Below are 19,378 nucleotides of genomic sequence, written 5' to 3'. Positions count from 1 at the left end.
TCATCATATTATCAATATATCAGTATGTTAATTAGGAAATTAACACCATTAAAAACCAACAGACTCCTTAAATTATGACACAAGAACACAGATTATTTTTATCTTCTCTTGAAATTCAACAAATTAGTAATAATAAGTAAAATAAAACTTGATTAAATTTATCTGGCTTTTTAGTGAAAAAAAATAAGAATACATATCATAATTGTAATGTAATTATGTTACTGACCTACCATTAGAGAAAGCTAATTTTCCCTAACCCTTCCATTTAAAATATGCCATTCTATCAACACTAATTTAATTCATCTCCCAACACCAATTTTTCTCAAAGCTGCTTTATTTAACTCTGATTTACTGAGTGCCTATTCTCAGGTTCTACGAGGTACTATAATTCTACCTCCCTTACTCACATCTGTCTTTGTCCTGAAAACCTGTAAATTAGTTCCAATTTGCTTTGTAACAAAGCAAAAAGGTGTTTCCAGGATCTTTCTCAAGAAAGATTAGATACTAACTTCTATGTCCATAATACTATACCAGGTCGACGTTTGAGAAAGGTAAAGAGGGCTGTGAGGAGGGGGTAAGATTGAAAGACGAAAACATGGTCTTATTTTTCTTAATTCAGTATTCTTATAATGACAAGATAACAGAAAATTCACATGCAGCAATTAAACACTTTATATCAACAAGGGTAACTTATTTTTTAAAAAGGGTACAAAAAGAAAAGCAGTGCAAGGCTTCCCTGGTGGCACAGTGGTTGAGAGTCCGCCTGCTGATGCAGGGGACACGGGTTCGTACCCCGGTCCGGGAAGATCCCACATGCCGCGGAGCGGCTAGGCCCGTGAGCCATGGCCGCTGAGTCTGCGCGTCCGGAGCCTGTGCTCCGCAACGGGAGAGGCCACAACACTGAGAGGCCTGTGTACCGCAAAAAAAAAAAAAAAAAAAAAAGAAAAGCAGTGCACTAGAAAATTCAATTACAAACAATATCGTTAGAAATTTAAGTTTTAAAACTGATTTAGGAAAATGTGAATGACACAGATATGTAATAAAAAAGAGGAAATACATTGTTAAATTCTAAAAGCATCTCCATCACAACTTGCTGTAGCTAACACTGGCAACTCTGGTCCTACTCATACACCTGAAAAATCTAAGACACAAAATTTCACCTTTTCATTTCATTTTTACATCTATTCATTTAAGATCCAGCTTCCTACTTCATGGAGAAAGTAAAAACAATATCCCTCAAATTTCATACTGTTTGTCTCTAAAATTCCTTTGTATTTAACTCATTTTTACCTTCTCTTCTGTCTCAGAGGAAAAATATACATTCTTTGTGTTCTTTGTACTGTGCTCTCCAGTATTAAGACGGTATTAAATTTCATTTAACTGCGTATTTAAAACAGCTTTCCCACTGTTCTAATCTTGGATCATAAAAAGGTCCACTCATATAACCTGAATGCACATGACTTTCCTAACACGTAAAACTGTGGCCTCTTTACAGTTTGTGAGGCCTCAAATATTTTAATCATGTCTTAAAAAGAAAGCAGTAAAGAATTATATTTGCAAATACACTGAGAGAGCCCAATCTGAAGTTAAATAAAGACTTAAAATAGAAGGAGTTAAAATAAGTGAATTACCTATGATATCAGAGACACCATATTAATTGTAGGCTTAGATGTTTCAGTAAACAATTTACACCTTGTTTATTCAAATCTCTTAGCAGTCAAGTTCTGAGCTAAGGAGTCATCAATGCCAATACCAAATCTGTAAAAATTTAAACCTTTTTGAATTTCAATATGGATAATTCCCACTTTATACTCACAACCATTACCATAAATTCTAAGCAATCCAGTCTTTTGGGAATCAAAACCAGATATGCTCCTTGCCCTCAAAGCCTTACATTCATGGGGGGTGGGGGTGGGGGTGGGGAGGAGGAAGGACCAAGTACATGTGCCAGTGGGAATATGCTGGCCAGGTAAGATAAGAGTAAAATGTATTTTAAAAATTAGGCTAATGTAGTAAATGTCATAACAGATATAAGTAAGATGCTACAGAAGTTGAGTAAACAGAACAACTAACTCCTGGAGAACTGAAGATGCTTCTATTAAGAGGTGACAACTCTTGACAAATAAACTACAACAGGAGTCTGAGAAGTTTTCTGTAAGGGTCAGATATTTTAGGCTTTGCATAAAGTCTCTGTCACAACTACTTGACTCTACCACTGTAGAGCAAAAGCAGCCACAGACAATATGTAAATGAATGAATGTGGTTCTGGTGAAATTATTTACAAAAAGTAGTCTCTGGGACAGATTTAACCAGTCTGTAGTTTGCCATTACTTAAACTGTAAAAATGGACCAGTGAATCAGGGTGTTTTAAGACGTTTCTTCAATAAATGGACATAGACCAGTGCATTTTGAGTTTGTATATCTGTTTTAGTTTTATCTTATTTGCTCTTGGACTGCCATCTCCTCTTGATGTTAGCTTACCAGTAGGGGGCCCTCCATCCCATTTCCAATTTACAACAGACTAAAACCAAACAAGTTCTGAAAACTTAAAAAGAGTTACCAGACTTTACATGAAGACCTTATGAGTCTCTCTAATGAGTACTATGTAAGAGCTCTAGTATAGAAACGGGGATCTTAATTTGGGACTCAGGTGGGCTTTACATACTTATTATTCTGACTTTTGTCACACAAGACTGAGTTCCAGAGAGCTATGAAATCACTACTAAATACCAACAGATATACAGATTTTTATATTGAACACCACTAATTAATATACAAAGACCACAAATGTCAGTCTTTTAAAATAATTTGCACTCACATGCTAGATATTAAAAAGTTAATATTTCTCTAAGGATTTAAGAATTTAAAATTCTAAACTAAATTTCACAAAGGATAGCACGTTTACTTACTTTGGCAACATTTTCAACTGGTTTTCTCTAAGTTCTAATATCTGAAGTTTAGTTAATCTGCAAAACAAATAAAATAAATCAAGCATGTATAACAAAGATAAAGAATTTAACAAATTAATGCAATCCTCTAAAATTTTAAAGCAACCAATATTTATTGTGTAATTACAACGTGCAGAATATTGTATTAAAAATTACACAGAAATATAAAGGAAGAAAAGACTATTTTTGCTCCTCAGAATTAATGGTGGGGGGGATAAACACTTCTTGACATATCCAAAGCACAAAATAACTGCCCCAATATCCATCCTAACGAATTTCATGCATTTTTCTGAAAAAACCTCCCCAGATTATTAGTCATTAGTAGATTAGAGAACAATAATTTAACTCTAGGGTTGAGCTCTGAGAGAGAAAAATAAAGAAACACAAGGGGACATGGAAAAGGAGAAAATCCTCTGGCACTTCAGTGACGCACATTCCAATAAAATTAGAGGATAAATGAGCAGATGAACTGGTCCAGAGGTGCTCACTAATGCTACAACAGCAATCATATTACAACATACAACGTATGAAGTCAGCAGGCTGTACACTTTAAACTTACACAGTGTTACATGTCAAATACATTTCAATTTTAAAAAGTGATCCAGATACAGAAATCTGACAAGTACACGACATGCATATATGTATACACATACATATACATTTGTGTATATACATATATGTGTGTACATACATACATACATATGTGTATGTATGTAAATATATAAAGCACTATAATGTGGTTCCCATAGGACAGAATTCTTTTTTCTTTTTTGAAATACAATTGACAAACAACATTGTTAGTTTCAGGTGTACAACATAATGATTCGATATTTGTATGTACAGTTGACCCTTGAACAACATAGGCATCAGAAGTCCAATGGGACAGAGTAACCGCTTGAGCTAAAGCCAGCCCATAGCTGACCCTTGAAGAACATGGGTTTGAACTGTGCGAATCCACTTATACACAGATTTTTTTCAACAGTAAATACTATGGTACCACACGATCTGTGGTTGGTTCAATCTGTGGATTTGGAACCTTGGATACTAAGGAACTACAGATATGGAGGGCCAACTATAAGTTATATGTGGATTTTTGACTGTGTGGAAGATCAGCACCCCTAATCCATGCATTGTTCCAGGGTCAACTGTATTGTGAAATGGTCACCACAAAAAGTCTAGTTAACATCTGTCACTATACACAGTTACAAAATTTTTTTTTTCTTGAGATGAGAACTTTTAAGATCTATTCTCTTAGAAACTTTCAAATACCACACAATACAATATGGTTAACTACAGTCACCATGCTATACATTACATCCCCATGATTTATTTATTTTATAACTGGAAGTTTGTACCTTTTGACCACCTTCACCCATTTTGCCCACCCCCGCCCCCTCACCTCTGGCAACCACCAATCTTTTCTCTGGTATCTATGAGCTTGGGGTTTTGGTGGTTTTTTTTAAGATTTCACATACAAGTGAGATCATATGGTATTTGTCTTCAAGACAAAAAGATGACTACCATATTAACATGTATTTGGATAGCATTTTCTCTAGCAATTAATCTAAACACAATAATAATTTGATACCTATTGTTCACTTACTGATTCATTTTTCCACTAGAAAAATTACTCAGGGACTACAGTATGACAAGAATCGGTCTAAGTTCAAGCAGGGAGCAATGGGGTGGACCCCAGAAACACATTTTTCTTTTCTCCAGAACTTTGATTCCAGTGAAGACAGATAAACCAATAATTAGATCATTTTAAAAAATGTGTAAGTGCTAAGTGCATTCTATCTCAAATATGCAAAAATTATCCCGATTTAAATAAACTCCCTATTTTTACATACTTTAAAACCAAGTGTTAAATTACATTTTTCTTTTAAATTTTCACTGCTTATTTCTACTTGGGAAAATAAATTCCAAGACAAAATAACAAGTTCTAAAGAAACTATAAAAACTACAATGCTTGGAAATAATTACAAAAGAAGAGCCTATGAAACTGTAATTAATAGTATTACTAAAGCAACCTGTAGTTTTGTAAACTTTACAAGAGCTAACAAGAGAAGGTTTTAGAAGAAACTGTAACTTACCTGCCAAAATTAGCTGGCAAGAACTCAAGGAAAGCGTCATTCAGATATAACTGGGTTAGGTTTAACAGCTGAGAAAATCCATCAGGAAGCCTATGTAAAATAAACCAGAATTTAAATTTAATTCATATACAGAATTTTAGTTTCTTATTAAAATCTGTCTAAAAAACTGTCTAACCAACACATGTTCTTAACAGATAACAGTCACCTCTTCACTTTTATGAGTGATCCTCAAATTGAGATTTGCTTTTTATAATAACTTACCTGTTTCAATGTTTACACCTTCATCATTTTTTAAAAGGAAGTGAGGCAATATTTGTCTCAATAAGATAAAATCTGCACATAACAGTCAACTATGAATGAGCCACAACACACAGAAATGTATTCAGGCCATGACTATGATATATCAGCAGACACTCTTGAAATTCACCTTATCTAACACCAATCCAAAGGACTAGACAAAGAATTCTAAACTTTGACAGTATTGACTTTTGGGGCTGGATAATTCTGTGTTGTCAGGAGGCTGTCTTCTGCATTGTAGAATGTTTAACAGCAACCCTAGCCTCTGACCCACTAGAAGCCAGCAGCACTGTCCACCACCACAAGTTGTGAAAACCAAAAAATGTCTCTAGAATTTACCAAATAGCCATAAGAGCAAAACAGTCCCTATTTGAGAAACACTGGTTTAGATTATTTTCAATTTCAATATTTGGTCCCTAAAAAATCAAAGAAAGATTGTATAATTTTATAATGACCAAATGGAAAGAAATAACATTAAAAGCTGAATGACATTTAAGATCATATAAGAGCCTGTAAGTAGCTTTACTTTTATTTCCTCTGGCTTACAAAAGAAATTACAAATCTAGAACTTGATGCTACAGCAAAATTTTCAGATGAAGGTAAAACATCATCTTTACATGTTTTCCTTTACATGTTTGCCTATGTTTGGAAAAACTCGTTAAATACAATACTGTAATATGTGAAAGCTGGTTTCAACTTTCAACTTAGCTATACTAAGCTATGCTTCACACTATTCACCTTTTGCTTCATCATTCCATTTTTGCAAAATTTAACAGCTTTGGTGCTAAGAAAGCATTCTGCTTAAAGCCATTACCATCATAAAAGAATATATGTGACCTCTGGTATATAGTACAACCAATCACATGGCTTTTCCCTTTTTTTGTTGTTTTTACCTTTTTGACCCTTCGGTTTCTTTCTTTTCAAAAGTTTGAGTGTGCCACATACATTGGATTTGCAGGTGAAGACATTTTTATATTGTTCAAGTAACATTGAGCTAGGAGACCTGGATTCTAGTCTCATTTCTGACATTCACTATCTGTGAGACTTGGGGAAAAGCACTTGCCTTATCTGTATGGACGTCAAATTTACCTCTGTAATATATGGAGTTAGAAAGAGTAATTAAAAGGCTCCTTTTTAATCTAACTAAAATTTTGTGCAGATTTCAGATTGGTATTAACTGTTCATTAAAATGTAGAAAGTAATATTCTACTATATCATACTTGCTTTATTCACAAAGGTAACTTTTAAGTCAACAGAGAAGAACTCACTTGGAAATAGGATTTACACTGGCCTCCACAATTGTCAAAACTTTACAATTTTTTATATTTTCTGGAAACTCCTGTATTCCTAGAAAATGAACAAATAATCAATGATCAAGTGAAAAGAATCTATTACAAAGGAAAAAATCATAATAATATTAATAATTAATGTACACTTTTCAGATTCAAAATTTACCAACTGAGCAGATTCTTGATAAATTGACAACACCAACGTCAAACGAACAGAACCATCTGCACAACAATTTCTCTTCGCTCTTTTGCCTCTTTATGACTACTGCTAATTATCTTGTTTAGTTCTGCCTTCCTTTCCTTCTCCCAGCTCTTCTGAAAATCAGTGCCTTCTCTATGTGGTATTAAGGACACAAAATTCAAAACAATTAAGCATTCTTTGTTTTTTCACATAAAAAGATGCATTAATTTTTTAAAATTTTTTATTGGAGTATAGTTGATTTACATGTTGTGTCAGTTTCTGCTGTACAGTAAAATAAGTCAGTTATACATATATCTACTCTTTTTTAGATTCTTTTCCCATATAGGTCATTACAGAGTATTAAGAAGAGTTCCCTGTGCTATACAGTAGGTTCTTATTGGTTATCTATTTTTTATATAGTAGTGTGTATAAAAGAGGCATTACTTCTTAATTGCTGGGCTCCAGATTGAGCTGGTCCCTAATACATACAGGACAACAAAGCTGAAAGCAAAGCTGAAGATAGAAGAGGTAGAAAATATGTATCAGATATGCCAGTGGATATGCCTGACGCAGTTGTACACCAATACTTCTGTAAAATACAACACAAATGTGACAAGTCAAATTATGGTAGAAGTTTCTTAGCACTTAATCTTATCTCTTCAACTTATCTTAGCAAAAATATAGCAACAATAATTTGTGAACTAGCAATAATCCATAGAGAAACTTTAAGTAGTACTGTTCTAATCTAGACTAGGAGTGCGAATTAGTAACTTTTAAAAATATTCAAAAAATTCTGTGTTATAAGACTCATTCCTCCACTAACATAACATGTATATCAAAGGGGCTGACACTAAAGGATCATTTAAGGCTCTTTCAACTTCACTGATGTATGATTCTAAGCAAGTTTACTACAGTGCCCAAGTACAGAATTTCAGATCATGAAAAATGAATGATACAAAATCATCAACTGGCAAATATTACAGTAATAACTGATCAGTCAAAACTCATCAATGGATGCTAAAATTAGTGGGTTAAAGAATGAAGAAAAACAGTATACATTTATATAGTCTCAAAGTTTCTCTCCCCAAAATACTTATTAATTTTAAGAGGGGGAAAAAGTGAAGAAATCTCATACGCACCACTTAAACTGTTTCAAAGTTAGCATCAGCAGTTAACAGCATCATCATGGGGCAACTAATCTTAAGACACACACTGACAAGGGGTGCAGCATCTACTGTTGTGTTCCTGCCCCAAACACCCAACCTGAATTGAATCATAAGCAAACATCAAACAAATCCAAATTAAGGGAAATCCTATACACCTGGCCAGTAATCTTCAAAACTCTCCGCGTCTAAAAAGATAAAGACAAAGAAAAACTGAACAACTACCCAGGTAAGAGGAGATCAAAGAGAACTGACCGTGGTAAATATTCAAATCTACTTCACACACACACACACACACACACACACACACACACACACACACGCGCGAAAAATCTGAGTAAGACTGGGGGGCTGTATTAATGTCAATATTATTACTGTTCTATAATAACTGCAAACATTACCACTGGGGGAAACTAGGTGACAAATACAAGAGTACCACTCTGTAATGTTTCTTAAAACTGCATGTGAATCTACAATTATCTCAATAAAAATTTCAATTTAAAAAATCTGGGCTTAATGATCCTTAAGGAAAGGTTTTATCATTGTTGTTTTATTAAAATTCAATTTCCCTAACAGTTTCAAGATGATTCTTTTTTTTTTTTTTCAATTTTAGTTTAAGGAACTTTTGCTGGAACTTACAGAGTTCATGTAAAGCTTCAAATCAGAAAATGTTAACATTGATGGATATCTAATGATATTAAGGAATTACTGTCAGCTGGTTCTCTTTTTTAAGTGAGATAATAGAGAGTTTCATCTTAACATATTTATACATGAAAGAGGTTGTCTTATTTGCCTTAAAACAATCAGAGGTGGCAAAATAGGAGGTATAAATGAAACTATAACATACTGATAAATTTTGAAGCTGGTTGGTAGGCACATCAGGTTTATTGTATTATTCTCTCTACTTAGATAACAAGATTAACAAAAAAAGGACTTTAAAACAGCTATTGTACTTAAAGGAAAAAAATGAACAAAATGGAGAGGAAAAGATTAAATGTAAGAAATAGAAACTTTACAAATGATAAATACAATATGTGAATGAAAAATCCAAAGGACAGGATTAAAAGATTAGTCACTGTAGGAGAACATGTCAGAGAGACAGGAAGACATGGCAACAGAAAACAGCCATTCTGAAACATAGAGGGGAAAAAAATATATGAAAACCCAGGGATACATGGGACAATGTAAAGCAGATTAACATATATTTACCTATCTTTAGAAGTTTGCTTATCAGGCACCACTAAGAGTACATGCTCTGTGAGGGGAGAATCTTTGCCTCTCTTGTTCACTACTGGAATAGGACATGGCACATAGTTATCAGTATCACTAGATAACGTCTAAATTCTTTTCCAGGGTGGTAATATCAATTTTCATACTACAGTACCTATTTATATTCTTGTTGACATTTGATAATGTCTTTACTTTTTGCTAGTATAAGGGGTTGAACCTCACCAGAAATAATAGAAATATTAATTAAAACTAGATATTTTCCTGATATTTCCTAGAGATGCTGAACACATTTTCACGTGTTTAATGATCTATTTAAATTGAAGTACAGCTGATTCACAACATTATGCAAGTTTTAGGTGTACAGTATAGTGATTCCGTATTTTTTTACAGATTATACTCCATTAAAAGTTATTACAAGGCAATGGTTATAATTCCCTGTGCTGTACAATGTATCTTTTTTTTTTTTTTTTGCAGTACGCGGGCCTCTCACCACTGTGGCCTCTCCCACTGCGGAGCACAGGCTCTGAACACGCAGGCTCAGCGGCCATGGCTCACAGGCCCAGCCGCTCCGCAGCATGTGAGATCTTCCCGGACCGGGGCACGAACCCATGTCCCCTGCCTCGGCAGGCGGACTCTCAACCACTGCGCCACCAGGGAAGCCCTACAATATATCTTTGATGCTTATCTATTTTATACATAGTAGATCATATTTCCTAATCTCATGCCCCTATCTAGTCCCTCTCCCCTTCCTGGAGGAATCAAGCTCCCTGACTTCACACCATACTACAAAGCTACAGTAATCAAAACAGTATGGTACTGGCACAAAAACAGAAATATAGATCAAAGGAACAGGGGAGAAAGCCCAGAAATAAACCCACACACCTGTGATCAATCAATCTACAACAAAAGAGGCAAGAATATACAATGGAGAAAAGACAGTCTCTTCAATAAGTGGTGCTGGGAAAACTAGACAGCTACATGTAAAAGAATAAAATTAGAACATTCTCTAACACCATACACAAAAACAAAATCCAAATGAATTAAAGACCTAAATGTAAGACCAGATGGTATAACAATCCTAGAGGAAGACTTAGGCAGAAGACTCTTTGACATAAATCACAGTAATATCTTTTTGAAACCATCTCCTAGAGTAATGGAACTAAAACCAAAAATGAACAAATGGGACCTAATTAAACTTAAAAAGCTTTTGCACAGCAAAGGAAACCATAAACAAAACAAAAAAGACAACCCACAGAATGGGAGAAAATATTTGCAAACAATACGACCGACGTGGGATTAATCTCCAAAATATATAAACAGCTCATACAGCTCAATATTAAAAAAACAACAAACAATCCAATCAAAAAATGGGCAGAAGATTTAAACAGACATTTCTCCAAAGAAGACATACAGATGGCCAAAAGGCACATGAAAAGACTCAACATCGCTAATTATTAGAGAAATGCAAATCAAAACTACAATGAGGTATCACCTCACATGGGTCAGAATGGCCATCATGAAAAAGTCTACATAAAAATGCTGGAGAGGGTGTGGAGAAAAAGGAACCCTACTCCACTGTTGGTGGGAATGTAAATTGGTACAGCTACTATGGAGAGCAGCACAGAGGTTCCTTAAAAAACTAAAAATGGAGCTACCATATGATCCTGCAATCCCACTCCTGGGCATATATCCAGAGAAAACTATAATTCAAAAGGATACATGCACCCCAGTGTTCACTGCAGCACTATTTGCAATAGCCAAGACATGGAAGCAACCTAAATGTCCATCGACAGAGGAATGGATAACAATGTGGTATATATATACAATAGAATATTACTCAGCCATAGAAAAGAATGAAATAAGGCCATTTGCAGCAACATGGATGGACCTAGAGATTATCATACTAAATGAAGACAGATAGAAAGAGACAAATATATGATATCGCTTATATGTGGAATCTTTAAGAAAAAGAAAAAAGATACAAATGAACTTATATACAAAACAGAAATAGTTTTGTAAAGCTACAAGGGAAAAAATCTGAAAAAGAATATGTATATACACACACACACACACTTACACATAAACACATACACAAATGTATATGCATAACTGAATCACTTTGCTGTACAACTGAAAACTAACACAACACTGTAAATCAACTATACTTGAACTTAAAAAATCTTTTAAAAAAGGGACTTCCCTGGTGGTCCAGTGGTTAAGACTCTGCGCTTCCACCGCAGGGGGCATGGGTTTGATCCCTGGTCAGAGAACTAAGATTGAGCTAAGATCCTGCATGCCGCATGTCACAGAAAACAAAAAACAAAAAACAAAAAACTCTAGCTCCATCCACATTGCTGCAAATGTCAGAATGTCATTCCTTTTTACGGCTGATTAATATTTCATCATGCACACACACACACACACACACACACACGTATAAAACATGTCTTCTCTATCCATCTGCTGATAGACGCTCGCATTGCTTCCTACTGATCATTTTTATTTCTTCTTCTTTGAATTCTCTGTTCACTGCACATTTTTTATTGGATTTTTTAAATTACTGATTGTAAGCATTCTTTAGAAATACTAGTATATCAAATGTTTTCTCACAGTCTGTCATGAATTTTTACTTTATATTTTGTCATGTAGAAATTTCATTCCTTTACTGCTGTGCTTTTAATATTTGAATAAGGCATCTTTTCTACTCCAAAGTCGTAAAAATAGTTTTCTACATTTTCTAATAATAGTAATTTTTGTTTTTCATATTACTTAATCTGCAATTTATTTTAGTATATACTGTGAAGTAAGGCTCTCTTTGTTTTTACTATTTCCCATATAAAAACACTGTGCCAACACTTATGAAATATGTTTTCCTTATTCCACTGATTTGTAGAGGCATTTCTGTGTGTCATATTCCATTTGTAGAGGAATTTTTGTGTGTCATATTCCATGGTTATGCTTCTGGACAGTCTTTTCTGTTACCCTCTTCTACTGATCTATTCCATAGTTTTATGTCTTCCTGTTTAGATCATACTGCACTTTTTTTTTTTTTTTGCGGTACACGGGCCTCTCACTGTTGTGGTCTCTCCCATTGTGGAGCACAGGTTCCAGACGCGCAGGCTCAGCGGCCATGGCTCACGGGCCCAGCCGCTCCGCGGCATGTGGGATCTTCCCGGACCAGGGCACGAACCCATGTCCCCTGCATCGGCAGGCAGACTCTCAACCACTGCACCACCAGGGAAGCCCATACTGCACATTTTCTGTTAAGTTTATTTCTAGGTATACGTGATAGATGGATTACATTAATGACCACTCACTACTCCCTATTACCACTCTCTGAATGTGATGTACCAGCTCCTCCCAACAAAATGCGAAGTATAATTTCCCTAATCCTGATTCTGGGCTCAGCCATCTGTTTTGGTTTGGCCACTAAACTGTTAACACAATTGATGAAATCAAGGGTTTAAAAAAGCCCTGCCTAATTTCCACTAGATCTCAGGTTCCCCTAACTGTCCTATGAGGACATGCCTGGGATGCCTGGGCTAGCCTGAGATAGGATGAGATCTACAGCACAGCTACTCCTGTCATCCCAGCAGAGAATTTCCAACATTTTAATTTAGACAGTCTTTATCTATTTCTTTTATTAAAGTTTTATTACCCTTATAAGTTGAGTCAAGTACTTTCCTCCCTTTCTAATCTCTAGAATAGATTTTATAAATTAAGGATTATCCCATTCCATGAAGGTTTGGTCCAACTTTTCCCTAAAATTAGGTCTAACAGTTTTTCTGACCACTAATTTGATTTAGTATTTTCAGTTTTCTATTTCTTCTTAAGTTGATTTTGGAAATTTTTCATTTCATGTAAGTTTTAAACTTCAGTGGCTTTATAGCATTCATTTTCTTTTGAGTGACAAGTCAGTTTTAAATAAAATTATGGTAATAGGAATGTGAGAGATGTTGCTTTTTGGAGGGAATGAGGGATAAGAATTTTCTTAATGCTGAAATAAAAACTTGACAACCCTGTTACAAGTCCCCAAAATGGAACAACTGATCTACAAAGCATTCCTTTACCTGCACATTTAATACTTCAAATATATATTTTAGGGCATTTATACAATGAATTACTTAATAGTATCTGTATGCTTCTTATATTACTGCTAATAGGTCTTATTTACGCTGACTCAATTCTCTATTCTAAACACATGTAACTACTTAGTATACTGTACTTTTGTACAACTCGTTAAATTTGACTTACCCACTAATAATAACATTGATTTTTTTACACTAATTTTTCTTCTTTCTTTTCTCTCATTTATTTACACACAAAATATTTAGTGTTACTGAATCCTATAAATTTAGGAGTTAAATTCTTATCAGTTCTTCAACTAACAAATAATTTGCCTCAAGTGATAATTCTACTGAGGATACATTAAAATAACTCTCCTAGGTGGCAGGCCCTAAGGAATATCTGGTAGCAGCACGGCGCCCATGGTAGATGTGGGAGACACTGACGAATAGGGCAAAAAAAGGAAGGAGGTTTCAATAATTATGAAAAAGGTGTAATGAACTTAAAAAAAACACACTATATTTAATTTCAAATGACATGTATTTCATTTCTTTTGAGTAAACAACAAGGAATGGAATTACCAAGTTCATTATATGTCTACTGATGTGCTGAATAACACTGATTTATTTTCAAATATCAAACTTGAATGCCCAGAATGAGTCCCACTTGGTTGTGGTGAATAATTCTTATCATATACTTAAAAAAAAAAAAAAAATCCGCATCTAGAGGAAAGGTGGGAGGACATTCTACACTGTCCTCATTAGAGCCTGACTTCATTTTCATACTCAGCTTTACATATCATTTCATTGGTTTTTATTAAAGTCTATAATGTATCTTGAAATAGTCTACGTAAATGACATTATTCCAAGAACTATAATATTTTTAGTACATGATAAAGTCTATCTAAGGAGAAAAAGACCAAAGACTACAGTATGTTCTACTGACCTAAAATTTTATATGGAGAAAGATAATTTTAAGAGTTCTAGGACTTCCCTGGTAGCACAGTGGTTAAGAATCTGCCTGCCAATGCAGGGGACACGGGTTCGAGCCCTGGTCTGGGAAGATCCCACATGCCGCGCAGCAACTAAGCCTGTGCACCACAACTACTGAGCCTGAGCTCTAGAGCCTGAGAGCCACAATTACTGAGCCCGTGTGCCACAACTACTGAAGCCTGCGCGCCTGGAGCCCGTGTTCTGCAACAAGAGAAGCCACCGCAGGTGAGAAGCCTGGGCACCGCAACGAAGAGTAGCCCCCGCTCGCCACAACCAGAGAAAAGCCCACGCGCAGCAACGAAGACCCAACACAGCCAAAAATAAATAAATAAATAAATTTATTTAAAAAAAAAAAAGAGTTCTATGTTAGACTTCTGCAATTTAAATTTTTAATGGACAGTAATGGTTATAACATCTTCCACAAATACATATACTTCATATTTTTCAAATTTTAAAGTACTTTATTTCATAGCATGTGGTTTATAAAAATTAACCAACCAGTATCTATGAAATAGTAACTCTAATTTCAGATACATCGTAGTAATTTTTTCCTAAGCAAGTAGTTTTGAAGTACTCACTGGTTTCCTGCTTTTACAAATTGCTAGCAATGTATTCACTGTGATTTCAATTCTTACCATATATATGTTCAGGTTCCAAATCTGTATCTCCAGTTCCCCCCTCTCTCCTTAACTCCAAATAAGAATTTTCAAATGCCCTTTAGGTACTGGTTAGGTACCTTAAATAAAACATGTCTCGAACTGAAATTATTTATTCTCTATATTATTCAGCAAATATGTACCCATGCTATGGACTGCAGATACTGAGACATAGTTCCTTTTCTTGAAAGCTAAAATGTAGCAAGAAAAACAAATATTTTCATTCTATTGGCTTCCTTCCTTCCTCAGTAGTGTTCCTTCTCAGTATCTTTTGTACCTTTCTCTCCTTCCTCCAGATCTCTTAATGTTGGGTTGCCACCAGGGCTCACTCTTTAGTCCTCTTTCATATTCATGGCCTTGTTGACTGTATCTAATCTCAGGCTCTATATACCATCTACATGCTGGCAATTCTCAAATATGTATAGCTAGCACATTTCCCTTTCGACTGAACTCCAAACCCCTATGAACATCTGTATATCTTATTTTAAATGTAACATGTCCAAAAATGAGCCCCTGATTTTTTTCCACTAAAAATTACGAGTCCCAGAGATGTCCCCATCTCAGCTGGCAGCACTCTATCCTTCCACATGCACAGACCAATACCACTGAGATCATTCTTGACTCTTATCTCACATCCCACATCCAAACCATCATGAAATCTTGTTGACTCAACCTTCAAATGTATCTAGAGTCTGTCTTCATCTCACTACTTCCACCACTAACACTAGAGGCGACTGAAATAGCACCTAAACTGGTTACTTTTCACCCTTGTACCATACTGTTTCTACACATAACCAGAGTAAACCTTTAAAATGCAAGTCATTTCATGCTCTGAATGACCTGACTGAAACTCTTCCAAATGATTCCATTTCACTGAGAATAAATGTCAAAGTACGTACAAATGCCTACCAGGATCTACATTATCTGCTGCTCCATATCCCTACCTTTCTGACCTCTACTCCTATCACTCTCCCATCTTGCTCACTATATTTTAGCTACCATAGCCTTCTGTTTCTCATACATGCTATGGATACTCACACCTTATAAACTTTACACTGGCTGTTTCTTCTTTCTGGTACATTCTTACCTTAGAAATCTACATGGCTAACTTCCTCACTTCCTCAAGTCCTTGCTCAAGCCACTTTCTCAATGAGGCCTACCCTCAATGCTTGTAGGCTTGTCTCCAAAGAGAACTCTTTTTATCCTTGTACATAAAGTATGCAGAACCTGAATTTTATCATGAGTTACTTCTTAATTCTCTGACAATTTCAGCTACCTGTTCCTTTTTCATTCTCCCTTAACTTCAGTAGTGTTCCTTCTTTGTCATATACTCTTTTTATAAGAATTTGACTCTTGCTAAAACTCAGTAAAATGAAGATACTATAAAACATGGCTATCCTTCTCATATTAATCTATTTTGGTTACAGAAGAATTCTCCCTATACTGCTGAGAAAGAGAAAATACCTCCTGAAATCTAGGAACTGGTCTTGTACTATCAGCTAGTCCTTGTCTTACTATGAACAAGCTGCATTCAAAGGGAGGCCTTGGCATTTTCCTGTTGAACTAAGCAATTTCACTGAATACCAATATTAGACAAGGCCATTCTTTAACCATGACAGATCAAGACAAAAGCAAATTTGTAATCATGTCTTGACAAAGATAAAGTATGAACCTTGTCCAAGCCACCCCTTATCCTAATGAGTGACAGCTGCTTTTTTACTGATTATAGTTTTAGCCTTGCTCTAATCTGCCCTCCCTATAGATGAGATTTATTAATATTCTCAATCACAGAATTACTCCTACTTCTTGATGGCATTCCATCCATAGCAAACCCTCATATTCTTAAACCTTCTTCCAATCACCAAGTACAAGCCCAAATCCTATAAGTCTTTTAGCACCCCCTGAGACTCCCCTTCCACCCCCATGGCTCAATCACATGTAATCCTGGTGATCTCTGTTTGGAGGGCATCAACACTCCTCCAATGCCCTAAATGTACAATATAAGTTAATAGTGGCTCCTTACTTAGTGGTTTATGTATTTTAAAGGCTAAGGTAATTAAATAGTACAGAATGTAACACTGAGTTCCAGTCAAAACAGGCTAAAGGAGGAACTGCAAACTGAGATGATTATATTGGCTAGGGGATAACAGGTGTATGGTTTGGATCAGTTATAACACAGTGAATGGTAAGGCCTATGGCAAGGCACAGTGACTGCACACCCCACTTATAGTCTTCATTAACAACACACTTAGCAGTGACCAGTGATCACCAGCCTACATTTTTTAAGTTCCATGTCAGTTTAACACACGGTTTTTCTTCTTTCATTATCTTAAATAAGCTGATTTATTAAAACAGCTGAACTTAAACATTAACTATTAAGCAAATTAGCAATTTTAGAAATTTTAAAACACAGAGAAAAATAGTGACTTCCCCAGCAATCTATAATTTCCCTTGTAATCAATATAACTTCTTTGAACTTAAAGTGAAGAGGCTTTTCCAACATTTTGTCCCCAATCATCAGATTTTCTCAGGTTCAAGGAACTGCTTTCTGTACTGACCCACAAACTTTCAACCCATTTTTTCTGGACTTTTGGACTCGATTTTTAAAAAAGGCCTAATTAACCTCTCTAGCATTCCCATATCAGACAGAAAGATCTGAGCTACTCTTTCTGGTTTCTTTGCCTTACAATTCCTAACTTTTAATCAGTGTGCTTATATAGAGAATTAACAACTAGATAGCCTTCATTTCTTTTTTCTCTCCTCTCCATCAGCTTTCTCTATCAACCCCTTTGGCAAATTGTTTTAATCATCATCCCCTACTGGTCTTCTCAAGAAGACAGGCCATTTGAACACCACGGATGATAATTTCTCTAACACCAGTTGCTATCTGCAATGGCTTGGAATAGCAGCTTGGTGAGCTTTTCATTTCTTTAAAAAGCTAACAAGGGCTTCCCTGGTGGCGCAGTGGTTGAGAGTCCACCTGCCGATGCAGGGGACACGGGTTCGTGCCCCGGTCCGGGAAGATCCCACATGCCGCGGAGCGGCTGGGCCCGTGAGCCATGGCCGCTGGGCCAGCACGTCCGGAGCCTGTGCTCCGCAACGAGAGAGGCCACGACAGTGAGAGGCCCACATAACGCAAAAAAAAAAAAAAAAAAAAAAAGCTAACAACAAATCAAAACTTTAGACATGAAAGGAAAGAGCAAATTAAGACTCATAAATTAACACTCTAGTTTTATCATAGAATATAAATGATAAAAAAAGAATTCCATACAAAATGAAGACAAATATTAATACCTCAAATTTATATACATCCTATACATAGACTAGTCCACAATTTGGTCACCAGTCTCATGAGGCAAGACAGGAAGTGGTAATATTGATAATATTATGTATAGTCTAACCGAGAATGAGATTAATTCCCCAATATAACAACAGGGCAAATAAACAGAGAAGCATCGATTAGAGTACAATTCTTCTTTTTCCTAAATAAATGTTTTAATCACTAAACCATGTTACTTGCCAGTTGAAAAACACTGGAAGAAATATGTGAAAGATCAGAAACTAAGAAAATGTGAAAGTAAAAATCCTAGAACAAGTGCTTTTAAATAAATACAGCTTGCTGAAACACTAATAAAGTATGCCACAATGTTTCCTGCCTCCTTCCAAGCAGGGCATGTAGATAATAAATATGAAAACAGCATCTGGTATATTAAGATAAACTAGAATATTATTAGATTGAACTGATAAAAACACCTAAAAGGAAAAAATAGTAGAGCTTGGATACAAGATTAAAGCATCTTATGCAAGATTTAACATGATGAGATGTAGTAACAGAGAAAAAATTTAGGGACAGTTCAATTTTCTCATTCAGAATATAAGATGAAACTCCCATCCTTCTCTAATACAGTGGTCATCTTAATACTAAATGTAATTTTAATACTTCCAAAATCTGATAAACACTACTTTCAGTTAGTGTGCTATCCTTTCTTTTAAGCAAGTTGTTAATCAACTAGCAAAACTCAAATTTCTCATAACCAACCACATCAACTATACTATGCATGCTATTTTCTTGTTTTCAGCAACGTAGCTGGAGTTCCCTGGTTGCCTAGAGGTTAGAATTCTAGGCTTTCACTGCTGTGGCCCAGGTTGAATCTCTGGTCGGGGAACTGAGACCCCACAAGCCACAAGGCACAGCCAATAAATAAATAAATAACATAGACTTGTATAAACATACACTTTAGGGTTACATATTACAAGTTAATTAAAATAATCTCAACTCTCTAAAAGTAAAGTGGGTTAATTACATCAGTTGTAATGATGACTATCAGATTAAGAATTAGGAATACAAGAATTTTTATCAGTCAAGGTAATGGTTCTGACATTATCATAGTTTCTTGTCTCTCCTCACTAGCTTTTTTCACCATCAATGAAATGCCGTTGCATTTAGACATCAGTTTAAGACTA

General features: G+C 35.4%; 1 protein-coding gene across 8 annotated transcripts in view; it reads right to left on the bottom strand.

Moving 5' to 3' along the window:
• Nucleotides 1-19,378, bottom strand: part of ERBIN (erbb2 interacting protein) — a 109,783-nt gene that overhangs the window by 45,253 nt on the left and 45,152 nt on the right. For all 8 annotated transcript variants that reach the window (XM_082650641.1, XM_082650643.1, XM_082650645.1 and 5 more), the window contains exons 5-7: nucleotides 6,607-6,685; nucleotides 5,042-5,131; nucleotides 2,910-2,966 (exon numbers count right to left, since the gene is read on the bottom strand). In XM_082650641.1, the coding sequence (XP_082506767.1) occupies nucleotides 2,910-2,966; nucleotides 5,042-5,131; nucleotides 6,607-6,685 (226 nt within the window). The remainder of the gene's footprint in view (nucleotides 1-2,909; nucleotides 2,967-5,041; nucleotides 5,132-6,606; nucleotides 6,686-19,378) is intronic.

Source organism: Grampus griseus (assembly GCF_964374135.1).
Source record: "Grampus griseus genome assembly, chromosome: 3".
NCBI classification, from domain to species: Eukaryota; Metazoa; Chordata; class Mammalia; order Artiodactyla; family Delphinidae; genus Grampus; species Grampus griseus.
This window is presented reverse-complemented; position numbering and strand designations above follow the sequence as displayed.